This window comes from Notamacropus eugenii, chromosome 3 (assembly GCF_028372415.1).
Source record: "Notamacropus eugenii isolate mMacEug1 chromosome 3, mMacEug1.pri_v2, whole genome shotgun sequence".
Lineage (NCBI taxonomy): Eukaryota > Metazoa > Chordata > Mammalia > Diprotodontia > Macropodidae > Notamacropus > Notamacropus eugenii.
Window position 1 is genome coordinate 157101579 of NC_092874.1, and position 23871 is coordinate 157125449.

General features: G+C 37.9%; 1 protein-coding gene across 3 annotated transcripts in view; it reads left to right on the plus strand.

Annotated features, from left to right (window-relative positions):
• The first annotated feature begins 782 nt into the window (after positions 1-782).
• GNAI1 (G protein subunit alpha i1) overlaps positions 783-23871 on the plus strand; it is a 101434-nt gene continuing 78345 nt past the window's right edge. Inside the window, exons 1-2 of one of the 3 annotated variants that reach the window (XM_072653199.1) lie at positions 1226-1335; positions 2172-2260. Coding sequence is in view for 2 of the 3 variants with exons in the window: in XM_072653196.1 (XP_072509297.1) it covers positions 3442-3574 (133 nt within the window). In the remaining variant the exon portion in view is untranslated. Of the gene's footprint in view, positions 1336-2171; positions 2261-3359; positions 3575-23871 lie in introns of those variants that run through there. The other 2 variants (XM_072653197.1, XM_072653196.1) reach the window with 2 other exon arrangements.

Sequence of the window (23871 nt, forward strand, 5' to 3'; positions counted from 1 at the left end):
ACACCTCGGTTTCTAACGGAGTTGAATTATGGTACCTGTGTTTATCCTGGTACTTTACTCCATATTTTTCTTAGTTTATTTGACAATTTTGTTTTGGACAAAACTGGGCAGAGCAATGCTGGTGGTGATACTTACCGTAGTTTCTTTCCCTCCCTCTTTCCTCCTCTGCCGTTCCTTACTAAGGGAGGGGACGGGATGGGGAGTATCTACCCAGCAAATACTTCTGTTCCCTTCTTCCCTCCTCTCCCCTTCCTTTCCACAGGCCCCAAACGCCAACAGACATGGGATCTACACTTTGAGAACTCCCCTGCGGCTTTAGCAACGGAGCTGGGCATGCTCAGACACCAAGGACTGGGTTTCTTTGGCTTCTAAGTTTGGCAGCTTCCCCCACCCCACAGCATCTGAACAGGCAGGTCTACATTTGGGAAGTGTAAAAAAATCCAGGAGGAAATCAACCCATTTCTCATAGTGGTGGAAGGGAGGCGGGGAAAGAGGGGGAGTCAGCCTATGGCAGTGGATCTGCTTTTTTCCCCAGAACTTGACCCTCTTCTCCCCCCACCTCTCCACGTCCCTGGGCCAGGGAGCCTAGCTCGCATCGGGGGCACTAGGAGGGGGCGCAAGCATTTGCGCACTGGCCTCTGGAAAAGGGGGCGGGGGAGCGAAGTGGGTGGGAAAGGAAATGCGGGGGCGCGCGCGCGTCCTGCAGAGGGAGGTGTTGTCCGAGTGCACGTGTGCGGGTGCGCGCCGTGGGGAGTGGAGGGAAGGGAAAGAGGCGGGGCCGCGGCCAGGACCGGGCTGGGGCGAGAGTACGCGGGCGCATTGCACTCCCGGGGAGGTGCAGCTCGAGCAGCCCGAGCAGTAGCGGCGGCGGCTGCGCTCCGGGGGCGGCCAATATAACTGTATCAGTTTTGGCAGCGGCAACTGTATCCCCTGCGTTCCATCCTCCTGTCTGGGTCTCGAGGAGTGAGGCGCCCCTCCCGGGAGGGGAGCTCAGGGCCTGAGAATCCTCCCCTGGATGCTGCTGGCGCTCGCTGCCTAGACTCCTAGTTTCGCCAGTGGGCTGGAAAGTGGGGAGAGCGCCCGGAGAGCCTCTCCTGCCTTCAAGCCCACGAGCAAGCCCAGAGGCCACCGCGGGCGAGCCTTGGATTTGGGATTGTGGAAGAAGAGGTGGACGTTGGAGGTGGAGGGAGGAACGGTCCTTCCCGACGCTCCGCAAGATGGGTTGTACGTTGAGCGCGGAGGACAAGGCGGCGGTGGAACGGAGTAAGATGATTGACCGTAACCTGCGGGAGGATGGGGAGAAAGCCGCCCGGGAGGTCAAGCTGCTTCTGCTGGGTAAGGAAGCAAAAGCCATTTGGGAGGACGGCATGGGCTGAGGGTGTTGCTGACGGCCACTACAGTGTTATGATTATTCTCTGCTAGAGGGAGGAAGAGGGACCCTGTGGATGTAGCTTTGGTGTGAATCACCAAATGATCCCGTTCTGCTGAGTTGAGCCTTTTCGGTGGAGAGAGCTGCTATTGGGTGGGGTGGGATGAGGATGGGGGGAGAGTTAGTCTACACTGCCTCTTTTCACTTGCCCATCATGCTCACAAATTGGGTGGGTTTCAGAAGACAGCTTGGAGGGAGGTATTGAAATATGTTCTTAAAGATGCAGACTCCTTTTTGGGGGGAAGGGGGAGCAGTGGACATTTTTTTCTTTCTTTTCCTTTTAAAGGACTTCAAAATGTACACAGAGCTAAGGAGTAAGATGTTTGGTGGTGTAGTGTAGGGCAGGAGCAAGACAACCCTTGATTTTCCCCATCCCACTTCCCTCCTCCCTCCTAATGTGTTCTCCAGAACTTGCCGAGAGGTTGGTTGTAGAGTAGATATTTTTTTCCCTTGCTTTACTCCAAAAAGCTTTTCATGTAGTCCGCATTAAAAAGACAGGATCGTTTTAATTGCAGAGATAGGGCGTACCTGGGTACATTGTCAAAACGTTTCTTTTGAAGTTTCTTTTGCTTTTTTCTAGAGTGAGGGGGCTTAAACCAAAAATCAACAAAGGTGTTATCAGCTTCTATTCAAGAGTCAAAGTCTTTGCAAAGCTATGTACCTAGCTTTTACAAATGTGCCTTAGCTATTGAACTTCAAAAGGCCATTTCCTAAGCATTAAGGTAATATTTCTGTTTTTAAGCTTTCTACAGCAGGCCGGCACTGCATTATTAGAAGGCTGATATTTCTTCTTGCAAAGGAGCTGTAATTTTTCTACAACCATTACTAGAGGTATTCAGTTATTGTTTTATGTAGGGGGAAAAAAAAGATATTTTGAAATTGAAAATGTCACTTTGAAAAATAGTACAGAGTAATTTTTCAAATGAAAATTTCATTCTCATCTGCCCCTCCTTTCTTCCTCTCCCCCTCTTTTTCCTCTCTCTCCCATTTAAGTGGTCAGCTTGTGTGAAACTTAGAAAATATTTCGCTTTTTTTCCATTGATTATCTTGGTCAGCAAAATGTTTAGGTGAAAGTTGCTTTATTTTATTTACAGGAAAAGAAGATGGACAAGGTTTATGAGTCAGGGATATATATTAAGTAGTTAGAGATTTGTTTGTTTTTTTTTTTTTAAAGGGATTCTCTTTCCTCTTTAAATACTAAAACACTACAGAAGAAATTTAATATTTTCACTCTGGAGATTGTTAGGTTTAAAAGAAGTTTTGTTTGTTTTTTCTAAAAAATGGTACAACAGAAGAAGAAAATTTAGCCTGGTTTAATGACCTATAAAATAAATGGAAGCTTTTGGTTAGTGTTCCTTTAGTATGTACAAAAGGTATCAAACCTAAAAGTATTAAAAGTAGTAATGAAGCAAGTCGTTTTGTAGGCAAGCTGAAATTTTTAAGACTGGGGTGGCCACCTTTTCTCTTGCTAATGGCTACTTTTTCAGTGTTAATACGATTTTTTTGAAGTTCATGTTGCATGACAGATTGATATAATGATACTACTATATATCATGTGCACACAAAAAGTTGTGCGATTTAATGCTATCCATTTGTCTTGTGGGAATGATTATCTTCTGAGATTTTTTTGAGAGCACATGTAAAGCAAGAGGCTTCTTTTAAGGTTTAAGGTTGTTGCTCTGAAATTCTCATGTAGGCCCAGTTCAGCTGTCATTTTGAGAAACCCATCTTAGAAGTTCTCACTGAAACAAATTTAAAATTCACTAGGAGAACACTTAAAAAAAAAAAAAGAAAGAAAGAAAACATTGGCCTTAATTTCTTATGAAGAAGTCCTGGAATTGCAATATATACTTTTGAACGTAGGTAGCACAATAGATAAGAGTGCCAGACTTGGAGTCAGGAAGACTCATCTTCCAGGGTTTAAATCTGGCCTCAGATACTTATAAGCTGTGTGACCCTAGGCTTAGTTTTTGCCTCACTTCCCTCACCAGTAAAATGAGCTGGAGAAGGAAATGGCAAACCTCTCCAGTATCTTTGCCAAAAAACCAAAACCAAAAACAAAAAGCCAATGGGGTCAAGATGAGTCGAACACAACTGAAACAGCTGACCATCAAGTAGTAGAAATAACACTGGACCTGCAACAGAGTAGGTACAAATTAATTTTTTTAAGCTTCAGTTTCTGAAACTTTAAAATGCTCACACAATCCTCAGTTGATTAATATTAGGACTCAAGCTCTTCACTTGAAATGCTTTATAAATAGATATTATTATTGTTGTTGTTAATGGCCTTGATTCTGCCAGTTCTTTGTTGTGTCACTTCTAAGACTTAACATCTCTGTAACTCAACTTTCTCATCTGGAAAATGGCAGTAATATTCGAATTAGGCATATTAGATAAGTAACATAAGAGGCTTTCATACTGTTTAATATTGTAGAAATGCATGCTGTTATTCAAAATAATTGTATTAATGATAGGTTGATAGTTTGAAAGCTAGAAGGGACTTTAGAGAACAACAAATCCAAGCCCTCATCTTTCTACAGAGAAATTTAACCCCAAGAGGGTCTCAATTTACCAGGGGCATTCTTGTAATAAATATGGAAGTTGTTATTTCAAATCCAGCATTCTTTCTACCATGTTACTCTCTCACGCAATGAAGTTATAGAATGAGGGTATAATTAAATCCAGAGTCCTCCTTTTGTTTTTTTCTACTTCTTAGGGGGTAATGCTTTTTAAGAACACTTTATATTAAAATGTGTTTATCTGATCAAAGTTTTTCTTTAATTTGGCACTGAGAATGTGAATCTTTATAGTAGGTTACAGGGAAAATAATGACCAGTAAATGGATGATGTTTAGAAAATTCCAAGAGATTAAATACTTTATGCTAATTATGCTAATTGCATTAAAATATTTAAAAATCTTTTTTCATTCTCTGTGGGGATGGGAATGAATTTTCATAACTTTTTTTAATGTTTTGGCCTTGACTTCCTATTTCTTTCAGCAGAATTATGGTCAACTCCTTCTCTTTTCATTTTACTCCTCCTACTAATATTGATGCTGGAGTACCCTTTTTTTTTGTCCAGTGTTCTCCTAACATTTTTCGACTAACAGTTCAGTAATTTCATAAATTTCCCTTTCTGGAATGTGTGAATACAAAATTTGCTTTGACTAATACTGCCAAAATCTGATCTGCTTTATCTTTTTGGTTACTAAAATTTTGATGGGTAGTTTAATCATTCCAGTTCAGTCGTCCAAATGTATTAGCTGGGAACATAAAAGAATTTACAGGTTACACATATGACCAGCATCATTTTCTGTCTAATTAATTTAACAGAATTTTATTAAATGCCTGTGTTAGGCATTGGAAGTACAAAGATGAAAAGCAACGTACTTTATAGGAGTTACAGTCTGTTAGGATGGGATAAGCCATGTATACAAATCAACATGCTAGAAGGGAAAATTATAATTAAAACAATGAAAATAATAGCTAGCTTTCATATAGCACTTTGAAGTTTTCAGAGCGCTTTATAACAACCTGTGAGGTAGGTGCTATACTTCTTTTATAGATGAAGAAACTGAGTAGACAGAGGTTGAACAGGTACCCAGGGTCACAGAGCTAGTATCAGAGGCTGGATTTGAACTTGGTCTTTGAGGTACAGCAAACTCTATCACTGTTCCACCCAGCTAATGTAATCATTTTTTTTATAGTAGCTCACTTTTTATGTAGTGTTTTGTTTGAATAGTTCTCACGTTAGAGCCTCTTAATAACCCTGTATGGTTGATAGAGTAAGGAACAAGTTACTTGTTACAGTGTCCTCAGGCCTGTTTCCTCGTGGGTATAATTGCAAATTAGACTTGTTGGTCTCTTAGGTTTATTCCAGCTATAAATCTCTGAAACTTTGAAAATAGTTAAAGAAACTGGAGCTCCTGGAAGTTAGTTAAGTGATTGCCTAAGGTCATAAGAGTAAGTGGTCTAAGGGAAAATTCAAGCCTAAGTCTGATGACTCTAGGTCTACTAATGTTTCCACTACTCCCTCCCCAGTGTGTTTACAGAAGTCTAGGAATACTGTAATAAGAAATATGAGAAGGGAGAGATCCTTTTCTGGTGAAGAAATTGAAGGAGGAGGCTTCATGGAGAAAATAGCACCTGGCTTGCAGTGTAAAGGAAGAGTTATTTAACCTAAGATAGGTCCTTCTGATTATAGAATAACCCTTGACCTAATGATTAGAGGAGAGAGGAAAGGAAAAGAGGACTGGCTGGTAGAACCTAGTGGTAATATGAAATGAGGCAAGAGAGGCAGGCTAAGAAGTTTGCATTTTATCTTACAGTAAATGGGGCTATCAATGATTTTTGAGTTCTTACACCTCCTTTGGTTATAATTTGGTGAAGACACATAGGATTTGGCAAGCTTAGTCGGGAACATATTTTCTGCTCTGTTGCAGAGAATCAAATCAATCTATATGAATTTTTCACTAGTAGGTTCTGTCTGATGACTTTTTTTTTTTTGATCCTTGTAAGTGGAAGGAAAATTGTATCTTTTATCACCTTTTCTGTGGCTTTTTGTTTTCTCATCCTGATAGAACTTTGGCATTAGACATATTACTTTGGCAGGTGTGTGAAGGTTGGTTTTGAACTTAACTGGTAGGCCACTTCACTGATTTCCAGGGGTTTTGTTTGTTTGTGTTTTAATCCCTGCTTTTTCATGATGAGGTCTTTAAACTAAATTTAAGGAAACATCTCCCTTTAGCCCATCTCTGTAACAAATGAGAAAATTGGACTGAATCCTTAAGTTCTTTTCCCTGTTCCTTAATTCTATGATTGTATTAAAATGTTAATTTTTTCTTTTCTCCTTTCCTCTCCCTTGAAGAGGAAGGATAGGAGATATGTCTTTGGTTCTTGAAATTTCAATCTTATAAATAGGATTTGATAGGGAATAGATTTTATAAACATATAAAATAATTCACTGAAATTTAATTTAATATATGTATCATTAATTGACTGGACTATGGTGACATAGTCCAAGAGCTTAGGTCATTTATTAGTTTCTTGGGTTGGGTCTTTTTTTAAGTTTTTAAGGCTTTTTTAAGTTTTGTAAGTTTTTTTAAGTTTTGTAAGTTTTTTTAAGTTTTGTTATGCTTTAGTATTGGAAAGATTTCTCAATATTTAGGTCAGATAAGGTCATATTATAAATGCCCCTTTCTTTAAAGTCAGTACAGGATGGGGAAACTATTTTAAAAGAGAACAATTTTCTTTGCATTGCATTTGGTTGACTCTCTTAAAGGGAAAAAAAAGTCCATATCCTTGGGGAGTTTTTTTGGGAAAGCTACAATTTAACACCAACTACATTTTACCAGAAGAAAATCTAGTCTCAATTTTTAGTTCACATGGAGGAGAAACACAGAGAGGAGGGAAGGAGAGAGAGAGACAGAGAGAGAGAGAGAGAGAGAGAGAGAGAGAGAGAGAGAGAGAGAGATAATAACTTTCTAAAATGGATTTTTGTTTTTACACAAAAGGAGCATTTGTGTATTGTAGTGGTTCTCAATTTTGTCACCTGTCTCAATACAGATTTTCAGTCCCCTTTTATCACACTTCATCTTCACTAAAAAGAGATAAAGGAAGGTTTTAGCTTTCTCTTGGGTTTTACAAGTAGAGTAGAAAGAAGATCAAAATTATAGTCAATTTGTTTCTAAGTGTATCACTTGTCACTAACACCACCAAAATGCTGTTTGGATTTTGGCACTTGGTCTCCTTGGTTTCCTTTGAATTTAACTATAACTTCCTTAGAGATCCAGACCAAAATTGGGAAATACTGGCAAAGCAGGATTTACACTGTATTACTGTCTATCTGATTTGAATTTGCACTTATTAGTATATTACCAGAATGGATCTTAGAGATTATCTAGTTTTCATTCTTTAGCTTTGTAGATGAAGAACTTGAGACTCAGAGAGTTCAAAGTGATATATGCAGGTTTTGTAATACTATATGCTAAAAACAACTTAGAATTTGAACTTTAAAATTCATTTCCTTTTTTTAAAATCTAATATTTGAACATGAGTCATGTAGTTTCTCTTTGTTGTATTGGTTCTATACTGGCAACTAATCAGTTTGAAATCACAAATTATATCAATTTGTTTAAAGTGATTAATTCACCCAACCCCCTTTTACAACTATTTCATTTCTTACTTACAAATCTTGAATGTAAATATTACTCTTCATTTTTGTGCACACAATTTTACAAAAAGTTCAGGACTGTAAGGTTAAAAGGACCTGCAAAGTTTGAAAATAAAGAAAAGTTCAAAGGCTGTTTATCTGTAAGACAAGGATTATACTTCATAAAATGTAATATATGATTCTGGTCCTGTTGTGATAATTGGTTAAATAGATATTGAATCTATTTGTCTTTATGATGAGTTTCTATTTCAATTTGATTAGAATACTGAAATGTTAGTTGATTTAAAAAAAATTGGAATTGATATTTCATATCAATAATTGGATAACCTTGGAAAAGTTACTTCACCTCATTGGGCTTTACTTTATCTGTATGTATAATTAAGTTTGATAAGATCTCTATAGTCTCTCTAGGTATATATTGTGATTTTATACATTTACCTTGTAAAATCCTGACTATAGGCAAGCTAAGATTATAGGAATAGTTTGATTCCATTTTAACACATTTCTCTCACATGCATGCACATACATATATAGATATATGTGGCGGTGGGGGGACAGCTAGCTGACATAGTGGATAGAGCACTGCACTTAGAATCAGGAAGACTCAATGTCATGAGTTCAAATTTGACCTCAGATACTTACTAGCTGTGTGACCCTGAGCAAGTCCTTTAACCCTATTTACCTCAGTTCCTCATCTGTAGAATGAGCTGGAGAAGGAAATATCAAACCATTCCAGTATCTTAATACACACAGGTAAATCTGTTATAAACATGTATTATGTATAGAAATGTTTACATACTGTCATTGTTGCTATCCTCCTATCCCAAACCTGGTCACAGATTTGTTGTCACATTTGTTAATTAGATCAATATATTTAATATGATTCAATGATCTTTATACTTTGAAGAAATTTCCTCCTTGATTGTACTTCTTTGAAGTGGTGAGTTAGAAGCTAGATTACTCTATCAATAAGTCTTTCATATCATAATTGTAGGGTTTTGTTAGTTTGCTCCCCTTCCTAACTTTGACTCATGAAGATCTTTGAAAATAACTAAGGGATTTGAGATTTAGTGGGTTTAAATGTCAGGAGAAGGTGATACTTCTGTGTAGGACTTTGACTTCTAATATGCCCAAAGATATGTTTGCCTTGCTATTTATTTCTCCTTACAGACCCCTGTAGAGTACTCTTACTTGAACCTAGTGAATGAAAGCAAAAAATATCCATTTATATCCATTCAGTTTGAACCCATTCAGTTGAAACTTCTCTCCCAAGTTACTAATGATCAATTTCTTGACAAATCTGGTGGATATTTCTCAATCTTTATCCTTCTGCAGCTTTTATCAGTGTCAGTAGTCTTTTTCTCCTGTTTTTTGTGACAGTGCTTTCTCTTATCCTACGTGTCTCTCACTGTTCTTAGTTTTCTTTGATGTATCATCATCTCTAAACTCTCCTTGCCTAACTGTTGATGTGCCCCAAGGAAACAGCCCTTGGGCTCCTTCTATGTTGGCTTCATTCTTTCTCTCTCTCTCTCTCTCTCTCTCTCTCTCTCTCTCTCTCTCTCTCTCTCTCTCTCTCTCTCTCTCTCTCTCTCTATCTGTGTGTGTGTGTGTGAGGATGTGTGTGTGTCTCTATCTGTCTGTCTCCTGTCTGTTGACATTTTTATCAGCCCCTCATGAGTTAGTCCTGCATTACCACCTGCCAATTGGACATTTCAAACTGGCTATCCTATAATATATCTAGAACACATCTCAGTATAGTTCCCCTATCCCACATGCCCTTCCGAACTTCAATGTTTCTATGGAAAGCCCCACCATTCTTTGGTTATTCTTTTTCACAGTCTTGAAGTCATTCTTGAATCCTTATTCTTCATGATATCATTATCCAATTAGACTGCTTGTCAAGTCTTGTTTATTCTATCTCTGTAACATCTCATAAACCCATCCCCTTCGTCATAGCCATAGTCACCACCCTAGTTAAGACCCTTATCACCTCTTTTCTGAGATGTTCTTGTCACAATTGGTATCTCTGCCTCAAGTCTGTCCTTTCTCCCCTTACTGCCAAAGTGGTTTTCCAAAAATAAACCTCTGTCACTTTCCTACTGAATAAAACCTAGGGCCTACCTATTACCTCTAGGGTCTTCTGTTTAGATTTAAAGACAAGTGAAGACAACCTAGTTCCTGTCTTCTCTTCCAAGCACATTATACTCTTCTCACACACTGTACAGTCCAGTCAGATTGGCCTGCTTGATGTCCCCTGAACTCCTTCCCCTTTGCTTAGACTCTGCCTTCATTTTTGCCCCTTAGAATACCCACCTTCCCTGAGAATTTAGCTTCCTTCATGCTGACTTTTCTGATCCTAGATCCCAGTGTCTCATCCTGAAATTGCCTTGTATTTACTTTGCAAAGTTTTTTCTATATACTCTGCTGTTTCTGTTGAGAGTACCACAAGCTTTTCAGTCATATTAGTTCACAAATTAATTTTTTTTCTGAGACAAACCTCTGGATTTCTCTATTTTCCTTATCTCTTCCTATATAGTTTATTCAGTGGTGATCATGAATATTTATTGGGCACCTACTCACAGAGGCTGTGTGACATCTTGTAAAAAGTGTGGAATGTTTTTAGTCTTGACATCCTAGATGACTCAGTGGTGCAATCCATATGCTGATACAGGAAACATATAAGACTCATGGTAGCCCATAACCTGTCAACACAGTTTCCTACTTTTAGTGGGTACCTAAAGTACTTTACAACTTGGTGTCCTATTCTGTTATCTAGAATTATTTTAGAGAGAATTGGCAGTATGGCAACACTCTGGCATTATATTGAAGCCCTAGCTTTCCTGTCTGGTTCTACAGAGTCCCTCCCAAACTCTTAGCTTCATCCTGTAATTTGGTCACTGTCCAGAAGTGAACATATTTTGGTGATGCTAAAAAAGGAATTCCCCTCCTCTTATACCCTCACTGCCAGTATAGGTAACCCATGGTACTATCCAGAGGGAAATAGAATCATCTCCCCATGTTGTGACTTCACTTTCCTGTGAAAATAACAGCTTCGTGGACCACACAGCCTATCCTCTTTCTATAAGAGACATACTTCTCAGAAACTCCCCTTCTTAATGATAGAAGGCTGGATCTTCTTACTCATGAACTTGGGGTTGCTAACAAAACACTTCTGGGCTAATAGGGCCCCAAAATTCTTTATCATCTATAACAGTAGTGTCAAACTTTGGCTTCTTGTAGGATGCAGATTGACTTAGGAAACTACAAATTAACATTATTTGTCTTTTACTGTATTTTTATCTATTTTGCTAAAAATTTCCCAGTTACATTTTAATTTGGTTTGGTCTCAGTATAGACTGCAAATTTAACACCTCTGTTCTATAATGCTTGATTTTGATGTGATCCTGCCTGGGAATTCACTCTTCTAACTAAGAATCAGTTTGTCAGAAAATGTTGGCTTTGAATTCACATCTCAGCCTAAGTGAATTCAAACTTTAAGGAAGCCATGTGCTTCTTCCTATAGAACCTTTTCTTCTGTCCCAGCTGTCATCTCTTGGATTGAGAAAGTACACTCCTACAACCTGCCTTTAGGCCATGTCATCAAGCATATACAGCTACCCTATATATTAATGGTACATGCAATGGCTTCCATTGGCAGCATTCAGCTTTACCCTTAGTTCCTTTGCAGCTTTCTCATGAACTCAAAGACAGCAAAAAAGAGTTCTGAAAATGTCCGGTGACTCTTTATACTCATGTTTGTACACCATGGAATCTTGCTTCTTCCAACAGAGTTCATCCTCCTTAGGTTCTGAGACAACTAAGTCATCTTAGTTATTGAAACCCTTCCCCTGGAATGATATCAAACATTGGAATCATAGATTAGGAGTTGGAAGAGACCTTAGAGGACATTGAACCCAACCCCCCTTATTTTACAGGTGAGGAATTTAGTCTCAAGAGAGAAAAAGTGACTTGCCTAAGGCCATACTAGTAATAAAAGGTAGAGGGAGGATTTGAGCTAGGTCCTCTGACTATATACCACTATGTCTCTTGGGGCAGCTCTGGAGACACTGAAAAATTAATCAGGACTTGTCTTTTATGCTCTTAACAAGTGCTTCTTGGCTTTATAGGTAAGAGAGGTATGAACAAGCAAACATTTCAACCCGAAGACTTATCTCCAGTAGCACATAGAATTAATCAGGGAACTTCCCTTTTTAGACCTTATGTAATAGTACCAGAATACATGAAGAGTAAGTAGAATAAGTAGTGGTATGAGTGAGTAAGAAATTAACCTTTTTAATAGTTTCAAGATTGCTACTCTGAGAAACTGGCCAATTTCCTATAGACCAGTACTTTGCTTTTTTTTTTTTTTTTTTGGCTTACAACACAGTTTTATTTTTTGCAATGGGGGGATACATGGCACCGTAAATGTTTAAGTTGGCAACAATACAGAAGAGTTGGGAGACTTGCATATGTGCATATGATTGCAAGTATGAGTTGTGTACAATTCTTGGCACAGCTTATAGCACAGCCAGCAAATGGCCCGGTGGCCCACTCTGGGAATCACTGATGTAGCTTTTCATCTAGGGTCTGAATCTACTTAACTCTATTTGGCCACTTAAGCTTTGAATGTAGACCTGTTCTCCTTAAGGCTTTGATAAATGCAAGTTGCTGACTAGGAAGGTAGGCCTGCTTGGTTGAGACAGCAAACTATTTCACCTAAGTGATTACGTTTTGTATCTGTAGTCAAAGTCTATTTCTAGAGCTGAATGAACAAATAACGTCTTTCTTCCAAGAAGATCAACTCCTCAGTATTGTTTTGTTTTGTTTTCCCAGAGACATGGATCTCTAAGAAAGATATTCCTGATGAGTCCTATTTGTTACTGTACAAAATTGATAGTTATAGTAGATATGCAGTTTGAAACAGTGTCATCTGGATTTTGAGACTGTGTGATACATTTGGAGTAATAAATGGCACTTGTTCGTTCAACACAGATGTGATAATGATACACACATAAGTGGATGAATTTCCTTGATACTTAGCTTGAATACTGAGACTAGGTAGGACTGTCAGTCAGAATCTCTGGATTCTAATCACTTCGGAAAAGTTGCAACCTTTGTGAATGTCAGTTTTGTATTTGTAAAATGAAGAGGTTCAGCTAAATAATCTCAGAAGCTCTTGCATTCTGAGAAAAAACATGGCTGCAGATGTCTCTTTAAGATTCCCTCCCCCCCCCATTTCCCCAGGGAGGTAAGCTATTAGTATAAATTATGAAACAATGAATTCCACATGAAAATGTTTTCTTTGGAAGAGTTGATGGTTACTTTCAAGTCATTCTAAACCCTTACTTAAGAGCTGCTCTGATGATTCAGATTTCTGTTTTTAAATCCACAATTAACATCCTGAATTTCTAGAGGAGTACAAGTAGACGGTGTGGTACAGTAGAAAGTGCACTGGCTCCTGAGTTGGAGGTCCTGGGTTCAGATGCCACCTTGGACACTTATTATATAGGGGTGTGATTTTTGGCAAATCACTTCATCTTCCAAAGCTTTAGTTTTGTCAGTTGGAAAAATTAAGGATTGGATTAGATGGCATCGGAGGTCTCTTTTAGTTCTAGATTTTTGGTCTTATGGTAAGATGAAGGTTATCTTTTGCTAAATTTGAGTAACTTACATTTGGAAACAGCTGTGTTTGTTGGGACCCCCCACCAATATTGTGTTTCTGTTGTTTTCTTTGTTCAGTCATTCTCAGTTGTGTCTGATTCTTTGTGACCCCATTGGGAGTTTTCTTGACAAAGAGACTGGAGTGGTTTGCCATTTCTTTCGCCAACTCATTTTACAGATGAGGAAACTGGGGCAAACAAGGTTAAGTGACTTGCCCAGGGTTACACAGCTAGTGTCTGAGGCCAGATTTGTACTCAATAATATTTGTCTTCCTAACTTTGGGCCAAGCACTCTATCCACTGCACCACCTAGCTGCCTGAAATTGTTCTTGGTCCTCCATAAAACAGTACACACAGTTCTAGATTTAGGTAAATTTGCATCATGCAAATTTGACTTTACATAAAGAATTCTAAAAGAAGTCTTCAAAAAAGAATCAAAACACCTATGTTAACTTTATAGTACTCTTCTTTCTCTCCCTCCCTTCTCTTTCTCTCTCTCTCTCTCTCTCTCTCTCTCTCTCTCTCTCTCTCTCTCTCTCTCTCTCTGTCTCTCTCTCTCTCTCTCTCTGCCCCTGAGCTCAGAGCTCCAAGGCCTCCCACCTCTCCACTAAAAACAAACAAAACCCCCAAATTTTCATTTTAAAGCAGAAGAACCACATATCCAGCCCCCCTCTCATTAGTATTGTTACTTTTTGTTGGACTACTGCATCTGTTGCCCACCGCTTGTGTATCTTTCATTCTCTCCTGTCTGTTTCAGACCCCTCCATGCTTACGCACTTCCCAGTGTTCTTCCTCTTGGTGTAGTCAGGAGTCCCCAGCACACACCGAATATATTCTTCCTTCTCCTCTCAGTGCCTCTCTGTCCTCTGTTCCCACAGGCCCTTGAACTTTGCCCTGGCTCCTTCTCTGCACCACTATACTGCCGCCTTCCTTCCCTCTTCCCTTTTCCCACTTTAACAGCCAAATTCTTATTGTGTAAAAGTAACTTTATGTATTTGTCTACAGAACATAAAGCAAGCACTGTCTGAATTCTGTAACACTCACTTTGCTCTGATGAGTATTTTATTGGTAAATTTATGTGAAAAGAAACAAAGATTTAGATTGTTGCACAAATGTCTCAGTGCTAAAATTTTTCAACAAATTGGCAACTTCAGTTTGAAATCTCTGATCTCCAGCCCTGCCTCTGAAATCTGTCCTCCTCCATTTATCTTTCTTGTCCTTAAGGCTCTTGCAGTGTCTTCTCTGTTTACATTTCTCTTCCTCATTCCCTTTGCTTGTTTAGTTCTGTATTCTTTCATTAAAGGCCTTTCCTTAAGACTTTTTCCTCTTGTTTGTCTTTGTACCCTGGCATACAACCTCAAAGACATAAAAAGAAAGGAATCACACAAAGGAAAATCAATAGCTGTAATTGAGTTTTAGAGAAAAATTAGTTTCTTCCTTTGATATTATGTGGGTAGCGGAATACTCAAAAATCTTTGAGCACTGCTATATATCATACCCTAACTAACTACCTATCTTGCCTACCACCATTTTACTCAGGCCTGTGATTTTCTGTATTTGATTTTGATTTTTTTGATAGTATGAAAGAACTGAGACGCAGACCAAGTTACTTGCCTTTATTCACTTTGCCATTGTGTTAGAGGCAAGACTCCAACCTAGGTCTTCATGATTCCAAGGCTATCCCCTTTATCCTCTGGCTCATATCAGTCACCTTTTGAGTTAGTTTAGGAGATGTTTTAGATACTTTATATGCTTTTTTTCATTAGCCCTTAAGTAAAATGTTGAAGGCTTCTGAGATTAAAAAGGCCTCCTCCCCCACAAATTGCTTGATAAAGATTGGCATAAATTTCTTTCTCTTAAAAAATAGCTTTTATCAGATGAATTTTTAAATAACTTTTTTTTTTGCTTTCCCATAGTCATATGTCTATTTCAGTTTGACCACCTATTATTTTTCATGAATCCTTTAAAAAAAGTTACCTTTTGAAAAAATAATTTGTCATAATATTAAATGATATCAAGTTGTGACTTCCTTCAGATTTGTGAATCATCAGATTTTTATGGTGGTATAACACTATGTAACTTTTGACAGATTTTTAAAAATCAGTAAATGGAGGGAGTCTAATAGAGAGAAGTTGATAGGGAGCCATCAGTTGCCTTCATCCAGGGGTTATTATCCTGTTAAAGATTACAAATGGACCCCTCATAATTTGAAATGGGGTCCCTCCTATACTCCTGTACTTTCATCAGTCTGATTCTGAGACTGTCAATTGAGCATGGGTTCCTTGACCACCTCTGCTTTATGTTTAAGCCCATAGACTGTATTTGTATTTATTCTCATTTGACAGTTATGTTGGTATATCTCCAATTCATAGAACTATTATGATTATGGTTTAAAAACACCTGGGATATTTAATGTAGCTTTTGGTGAATATTAAATCAAAAAGCATAGTGTATTCCTAGGTGCCTTTCAGCAAGGTTCTAGAGACTAATTGGAGATTTTGAGCATTTTATTTTCTGTGAAAGAAGTATTCCAAGGCTAATATCACGTTCATGGTTGGTTTCTGTTGCTTACTGCATAGAAATAACCATTTCACAGTCAGACAAGTCTACCAAGTATGATGAGAGTTAATGGAAATTTTGAGATGAGGCATATAACAACAAAGAGACTTTGAAGTGTAAGTGAAAGTCTTAATTTTTAATGTCTCTGGTTTACTATCCTTCCTTCTCCTCAGCTTAACACTTGAAGATTGGGTCCACTTAGGTATGACTCTCTCAGGTTCGAGGTACTTTATGAGTTAGCATTCCTAAAACTAAAAGCTCATATGCTGTCGTGGATGTTCTTTACCCTTGACTGTAGTCAACCAGAGAACACAGTTAGCTCCAGATGATGGTATGTAGTGAACCAGCATAGAAAAAAGGTAGCTCCAAAATATCATCTGGAAAGTACTCTCTCACTAATAGAGCTTCAGTATGGGAAATTGACTTATACTTCTCAAGTACACCAGCATACACACAGCAGGGCCATTCTGAGAAGCAATTGCTGTGTTGGATGCTGCAGGGTCATCAATCTTGGTCTCCAAGTCATTTATAGATGTTACTTTACTCTGGCTGTAGTCACAGTTGCCTTCAGCATTTAGTTTAGCTGACATGCAGGCCTAGGATAAAACCATACAGTTGCAGAAGGAGCTGGAGCCTATATACATACTAAGAACAGTAGAACTCATGGTATCGAGGGTCTGTCTCATGATCAACAGTCACTCTAGGCTCTGAATTCTGAAACTATGTTCACGGACTCCACTTGGCCTGTGTTAGATGGCATCAGATTTCCCCCCTGTTCTTCGTGTACTTTCTTAAGATGAACGGGAGCAAAAGTGAGGAGACAGCTTCCCATAGCTGGCTTTCTTGTCCAGGCTTGGACACTGCTTGCTTTGTATCTTGATCATAAATAAATGGTGATCCCTCAGCAAATCATCAATTAACAACATCCTAATATTATGCACGGGACACTCAACTTGAAAAGGGCTCACCTTATGTCCTATAATTTTATCACCCTGATCCTGGACTCATTTGTGCAGGAGTCCCATGATCTTACCCTTGCTGTTCTTTTAAGCCCATAAATTACATCTCTTTATCCTCAGTTGGTAATAATAGTATTATATTACTAAATATGCTTACTGTTATTTTGCCTATCCTGTAAGTGACTTTAATTTCAAGGAGACATTTTTCATGAGTAGCTGTCATATTCAGTATTCACTTGATTTCTGAGACAGCTTGTCTTCTTGTTATATAGAGTCATTTATCAGAGATACTTGCTTGATGAATGTGAACCAGATGTTCCAATTCTCCTGATATATAAATGGGGAGAGTTTACTAGGTTATCAGCAATATGAACATTATAAAGTTTTTCTGAATCCTTTTTCCTCCAAGACAAAATATTATAGTTTATTAATGCTATCCTAGAGAATTGGTTCTTTGCATCTTCAGGTCTGTCTTAATGCGGTTTAGCTCTTTCTCCTGTCTTCACCTTCTCCCCACTTCTCTTCTCCCCTTCTGTTTTCTCTAGAACCTTTTAGACTTTCAGGTATTCAGTTTGACTTATTTGTAATTCTTGTTTGCTGTGTGTATTCTTTCACTTGTTTGTTTTGGTCTGCTTTTGTTTATATGGATCTCCCCATCTTTCTTTGAATTCCTCGTTCATTGCTGCAAATACTATTATATTTGTGTCATGTATATTTTTGATATCATTTGCTTAATCTCTCTCAACCTCAGTTTTCTTTTTTGTACAATGAGATTCTGTCAGAGGCTTGTGGGAATTAAATGAGATTATATGTTTGCAAACCTATTTTAATATCTTGAATAGAAACTCACATGGTTTTAATAGTTTTATAATTCTTTTCATGAGTATAGCTTGTTCCATATTCTTCAATCATACTTGAGAGAATGGCCTTTAGTCTTATATATTTGTATTATTACACAGGCATATAGGGAATTCAGAATGTAAGTAGAGATATTTGATGCAGTGATGTTTCTACCCCACTCATAGTTTTAAAGGACTCTTTTCTATTAAAATCAAAAGCATTTATCTAATACCAAGAGCTAATAAAACTTGTAATTAAGAAACCCTTTCCCAATTAAAGGAAGCATGCACCCTATTCCCAATATTATTTAACATAGTACTAGAAATAGTAACGATAGTAATAATAACAAAACAAAAGGCATAAATATTGGCAAAGGAGAGTTAAAATCATCCTCACGTGCAGATGAGCTGATGTTGTACTTATAAAACCCGAGAGCCTCAGTGAACAAAGTTTTTGAGGTGATTAATAGTTTCTGAGAACTACAAGGATATGAAATAAATTCACAAAAATCATTTTATAGTACTAACAAAAACCAGGAAGAAATTAAAAGAAAAAAATCCATTAAATGTAGATAAAAATAAATAACTTACAAAGACAAGTAAGATTTATATAGCTACAACTATAAGTTTTTACCAAAATACTTAAATAATATTCAGTTACAATTGTTTTTTAAAATATATAATAAATCCCCTAATCTAGTAACTGGGTTATGATCCATACAAAAAAATGCAAAATCAGCATAGTAAAAGCTAAACAAAAATTCCTTGAAAATAGTATTTGGCTTTTTTTAAACGAGATCTTTGCAGGGTTTTTACTGGCATTTAGCTAGTGGTTGTAGAGTCATAGTTGCAAGCTGGGCAGTTATCCAGAAAGGTTCAAAATATGAAGTACAAAATAAAATACCCAGGTTTGCACTTTTGTAGGTGAAGATAAAAGTGTTAGGTACATTTCTTTTAAGTCTATATTTCAACTCTAATGAATAATATTATTGGAAAGACCTTTAGCATGCATGACCTAAAATTATAATGTATGTAGACAATGTGTCATGGAACTATTGTGCAGTTTATTTTGTATTTTAGCTTATTACAAGCATGTAAGCTGCTCCTTTGAATAGGGAGATTTTTTTTTTTTTTTCACATTGAATGGATGGGTAAAAATAGTTTCATTTTTTAACCACTGGATAAAACCAGAAGGGGAGGAAAAAGACTATTCCTCTGTGTATGTGTAATTAAAAAGTTTGTGTAAAAATCGTTAAACTATTTCTTGATGATTTGGAGGTTGACCTTTTAACACAAATAAGGCTAAAACACTTTATTAATAGGTGTTGATTAGAAGAACAAGAAGCATCTTGTTTTCATGTTATCATAATTGCAAAATAAGTGGTTTTTATTTGTAAAAAAAGGGAATTGCTTTGTTTTGCTAGCCCTTTTCAATTTATATTGATGTATAATCTCTAATGCTATTTTTGTCCTTAATAGAGGCGGTCGCTAATATACGTCACACACACACACACACACACACACACACACAGATATAGAGAGAGGCAGACAGAAGGGGGAGGGAGGCAGATGGAAAGGAAGAGAGGAGAGAGACTGGGAAGGACAAGCCAGCGTCTGGCTACAGGAGCTCCCATTCCTTACACTTACACACCCCTCCCACCCCCAGTTGATTTGGAACTTGTTTGCACCTCCCTCACAAAGTTGTGAGGATCAGCTGAAATAATAATTGTATAGCACTTAGCAGAGTGCTTGGTGCAAAACATAGTAGGTGCTTAATAAACTCCAGTCCCCTCCCTCCATCCACCTCTTTTTCTTTCCTGAGATCATTACCCTGTTTGCTTCCTCCCAGTTTCAGCATCTCTATGGTTTGTCTAGGTCCTCAGGCATTGTTTTTCATGACAAGACTGGTGGTATAAACAGAGAAGGATTGGAGGGGAAGATAGAACCGCTGTTATTGCTCTCTCATTTCCTCACCTTTCCCTTACTGCCCTTCTCAGTCACAACTTAGCCCCTTCCTACCTTCTGAGGCTTTACTCTCCTCCACATACTGTACCATCCAGCTAGATCTGCCTACTTGCCGGTCCTCCTACATGATACTTCATCTTCCAACTCTTGTAACTTTGCCCTAGGTGTCCTTCATGCCCTGGAATGTACTTCCTCACCTTGTTCTCCTTCTCCTTTCCATCTTTGGCCTTTCTTCAAGACTCAGCCGTAATGCCATCTGTTGTAGGAGGACTTCATTCATCCTCTCCCAGCTACCAGTGGCTTCCCTCTGACATTACCTTCCATTTATACTGTATATGTTTTGGACATATGTATGTGTATGTGTATATATATATGTATATATGTATATATATATACACATACACACACACACACACACACACGTGTGTGTTTCTTGTTGTCTTTCCCATGAGAATGTAAAGGTCTTGAGGCCAGGATCTTTGTTTTTGCTTTTCTTTGTATCCTAGCACTTAGCACAATTTATGATACACGGTAAATGTTATTATTTGACTGACTTCTCACTCCCTCTTTAGCCTCCAGCCTCTCTGCTCTGTGGTCTTAACCTCTTTCCTCCAGAGTCCATATTAATGCCACAGACAAAATGATGAGGATAGCATGAGAGTGGGTTTCCTCTGTAATATAGATGAATTTTACTTAGGTCATTTATGTGCAAAACCCCACCATGTAGCTACTCTATGTCTTGACTGATGTTTGACTTTATTTTCTGAAAAGGACTAAGTGAAAAATGAGAACATGATAAAGGATTTAAAGTCCTTTTTATTCCTTGATGGTTTTCTCTGTTTTCTAAATAGTTACAAAATAGTACAAGCTTTCCAAAGTATAAGCTTTCATAGAAAATGCTTTCTAAGTAATCATAAAATGTCTGTGTGTCACACTGTATTCTATTTTGCTTGAGGTCCCAAGCAAAAAAATCCCTGGGAAAAATAGAGAAGGTAGTAAGGTGAGTTCACAGAGCCCTGATAAAGAGAGAAATAAGCTGGGGAAGTGATTCTTAGACTAAGATACATTTCAAGTGTTGCTACCATCTGGAAGTCCTACTCCTTCACTACCTTCTAAAAGGAATCTGGCCTTGAGCTTTAGAACTTGGTGATGTGGGTTCCTCTTTAATTAATTACCTAACTAGGTCTCTTCCCTTCCTCCAGCCAAAGAAAAGAGGAGTTATTAAAATTAATCACATAAAATTATTTTTTTCATCATTCAGATAAAAAGAGTAAGCTCAACCTAACACCCAGTTCATCTCCAAATGTCCCAGAAGACACTCCCTTTCATTAAGTGGATTTACTGTGCTTACCAGGTACTGATGAAGACAAAAATGGTTTGACTTCTTAATCTGAAAATAACCTGATCATATCCTTTGACCGTTTATCAATTGGAGAATGACTTGTATTCCTATAAATTTGACTGAGTTTTCTATATATTTGAGAAAGGAGGCCTTTATCAGAGATAGTTGCTTTAAAAGTTCCCTCCCTCCCCCAGTTTTCTGCTTTCCTTCTAATTTTGGTTGCATTAGTTTTGTTTCTGCAAAAATGTTTTTTTATAAGATCAAAATTACCCATTTTATATATTGTTTGGTTCTAAATTCTTCCCTTATCCATAAATATGACAGGTAAACTATTCCATGCTTTCCTAATTTGCTTATGGTATTATCACCCTTATGTCTAAATCGTGTACCCATTTTGACTTTATCTTGGTATATGGTGTGAGATAGTTTCTGCTGTACAGTTCTCCAGTTTTTCCAGCAGTTTTTGTCCCAAAAGCTTGAATTTCTGGATTTACCAAATATTAAATTATTATTATCATTTACTATGATGTATTGCCTTTCACACACTTTTAATATTCAGCCATGCTGGTCTTTTAGCACACAGCAACCCAATACCATCCATATATTCCTTCCTTGCCTCTGCCCCTTAGAATTTCTGATATCCTTGATAACTCAGTTCAACCACCACTGTCATTTTAAAGCCTTTCTTAATTCCCTTTCCTCATATTCCCTTTGTATATAATATGTGTCCTTCCCCCCCCCCACCATTTGAACATAAACTTTTTGAGGGGCAGTGGGGCTGTTTCACTTTTGTTTTTGTTTCCTCAGAGCTTAGTACAGTTTTTAACATATAGTACTCAATAAATGTTTGTTGAATCATTGCTGATTGACAGGAAAGAGGAGATAGGTAAGCTGCTGAATGCCAGTGTCTGTCTTTGAGGAGGTGTAGGTATTGGAGGGGATGCTGTATCATGACAACCACAGTGGTAAAGATTCTTGGCCTCCTGACTAAGAGTATAGTTTTATGCCTCTTTCAAATGATACTATCAACCTCTTCTTAGTCCTTTTTCCTCTCTTCTTTCTTATTCCTCATTCCCCATCCCTGCTCATTGGTATCTCTAAGACTAGTCCTTTCTGGTGGCCCATCTGGATATAGAGGCCAGTTCTTTTTTCTATAACTGAGAAGCTAGAAAGTTTATGAGACCTAGGAGGAAAAGCACCTTTTCTAAAGCCCTTTAAAAATCCTAGACCCTCATTAATTGGCCCACAGTTCTGATTTCATCCTTTCCCCAAATCATGTTGTTCTGATACTCAGATTCTGTGTTGATTAATCACCACTGATACATTTATTATGCCTTTAATAAGCCGCGTTTTGAACTTTTAAACTTGTCTGGATGCTCTAAGAAAATTTGACCCTACCTCTTTGTGGCTCAAACCCTGAAACCATCTTAGACACCTGGCTTTTATGCTGCTAACCCCATTTTGAACTAGGTCACATAGACCAGGGCAGTTCTCTTCCACCATCCCCAGGAGGAATCCTGATACTTTAGCATTGGGAGGAAGGACAAAGGAATTTGTTCCTGGTCTGTTCTTAGACTTGTGAATACATTTTCATATAGAAACGTTGCTCATTGTTAAAATTATTGGTTTTTGTAATTGAGTAATGTACACAGTATGATAGTTTAGTATAACATTATCAGCACAACACCTTATTGCAAGTACTTAATGGTTGCAACAGTCTACTCAGGGATGGTTTGAGAAAACTTCATTTAAAAAAAATCTGTAAGAAAATGTGTTCCAAACTCCAAATATAAAGACTTACAGATGTACTTTTGGAATGCAGTGCATTTGTAAGTTGGATATTGTCCATGTTTTAACCTCTCTGGTAAATAAAACCGGAAAAGACAGCATATTAAATATTTACAAGAGCCCAATAGTTACTAGGCAACTGAGAACCCAGAATGAAATCTCTGTTTTCCCAATGCTAAGTGCATTGCATTTCGAAGAGCACATTCTACTGTGATCCTAAACAGTTTGTTTTCAGACCTCCTGGGCAGAGCACAGTGCCATGAACCCAGGTGCTTAATAAATGTTTGTGGAAATGAAAAATGATGTGAAGAAGGGTTTTAGTTTTTTAAAACATGGTGTTCAGGAAGTAACCACTGAATCTTCATTCTCAGCTTAATAGAGGCTCAGCTTGCCTCATTTCCAGACTGATGCCTACCTGGGGGGAGGGTGGTAGAGAAGATTGTTATCAATTATGGGATGGATCCCCTCTTCGTGGCTACAATTTGTGTATTGACTTAAAACTTGGGAATATTGGTTGCATTCCTGGAAAAGATGTATTTGTGGATTGGTAGTTCAGTGTTTTCTTGGTGTTATTAATTATATCATAGATTTAGAACTGGAAGGGATCTTACCAGTTCCCTAATTCATGCTTCACATTTCACTGAAAAGAAAATTGAGGCCAAGAAAATTGACCCAAGACCACAAAAGTAGTAAACATTGAGCAGACCAGTTTAAGTCTTGTGAGATACCAGGGGATTACCAGATGGGTTAGTGATTTGCTCTGAGTTAAGAGTTGAACTGAGATCTTCTGGCGCTCTCTGTCCTTTTTTCCATCCTTGATGATGCCTGGTACTTCAAGTTATAGCTAGATAAATATCTCTGTGTCTTTTGAATTACGTTGTTTTTCCCATTTCTTTATAAGCCATTAACTTAATGCTTAAGGCAGTCAGTTATTTATTATGTTGATAAACTTACAAACCCACATTGATGAAGTCTCAAGTGGTAACACTTGGGGTAGGTTGGAATAGTGGATAGAGGGGATGTCTGGTCTTGAATCAGGAAAACTTGGGTTCAAGTTCTGTCTCTAATAAATACTGTGTTTGTGAGTGGGCAAGACACTCATCATCTCAGTGCCCCAGATGGCTCTTTAGAACACCTAAAATTACAGACTGTAGGTTGC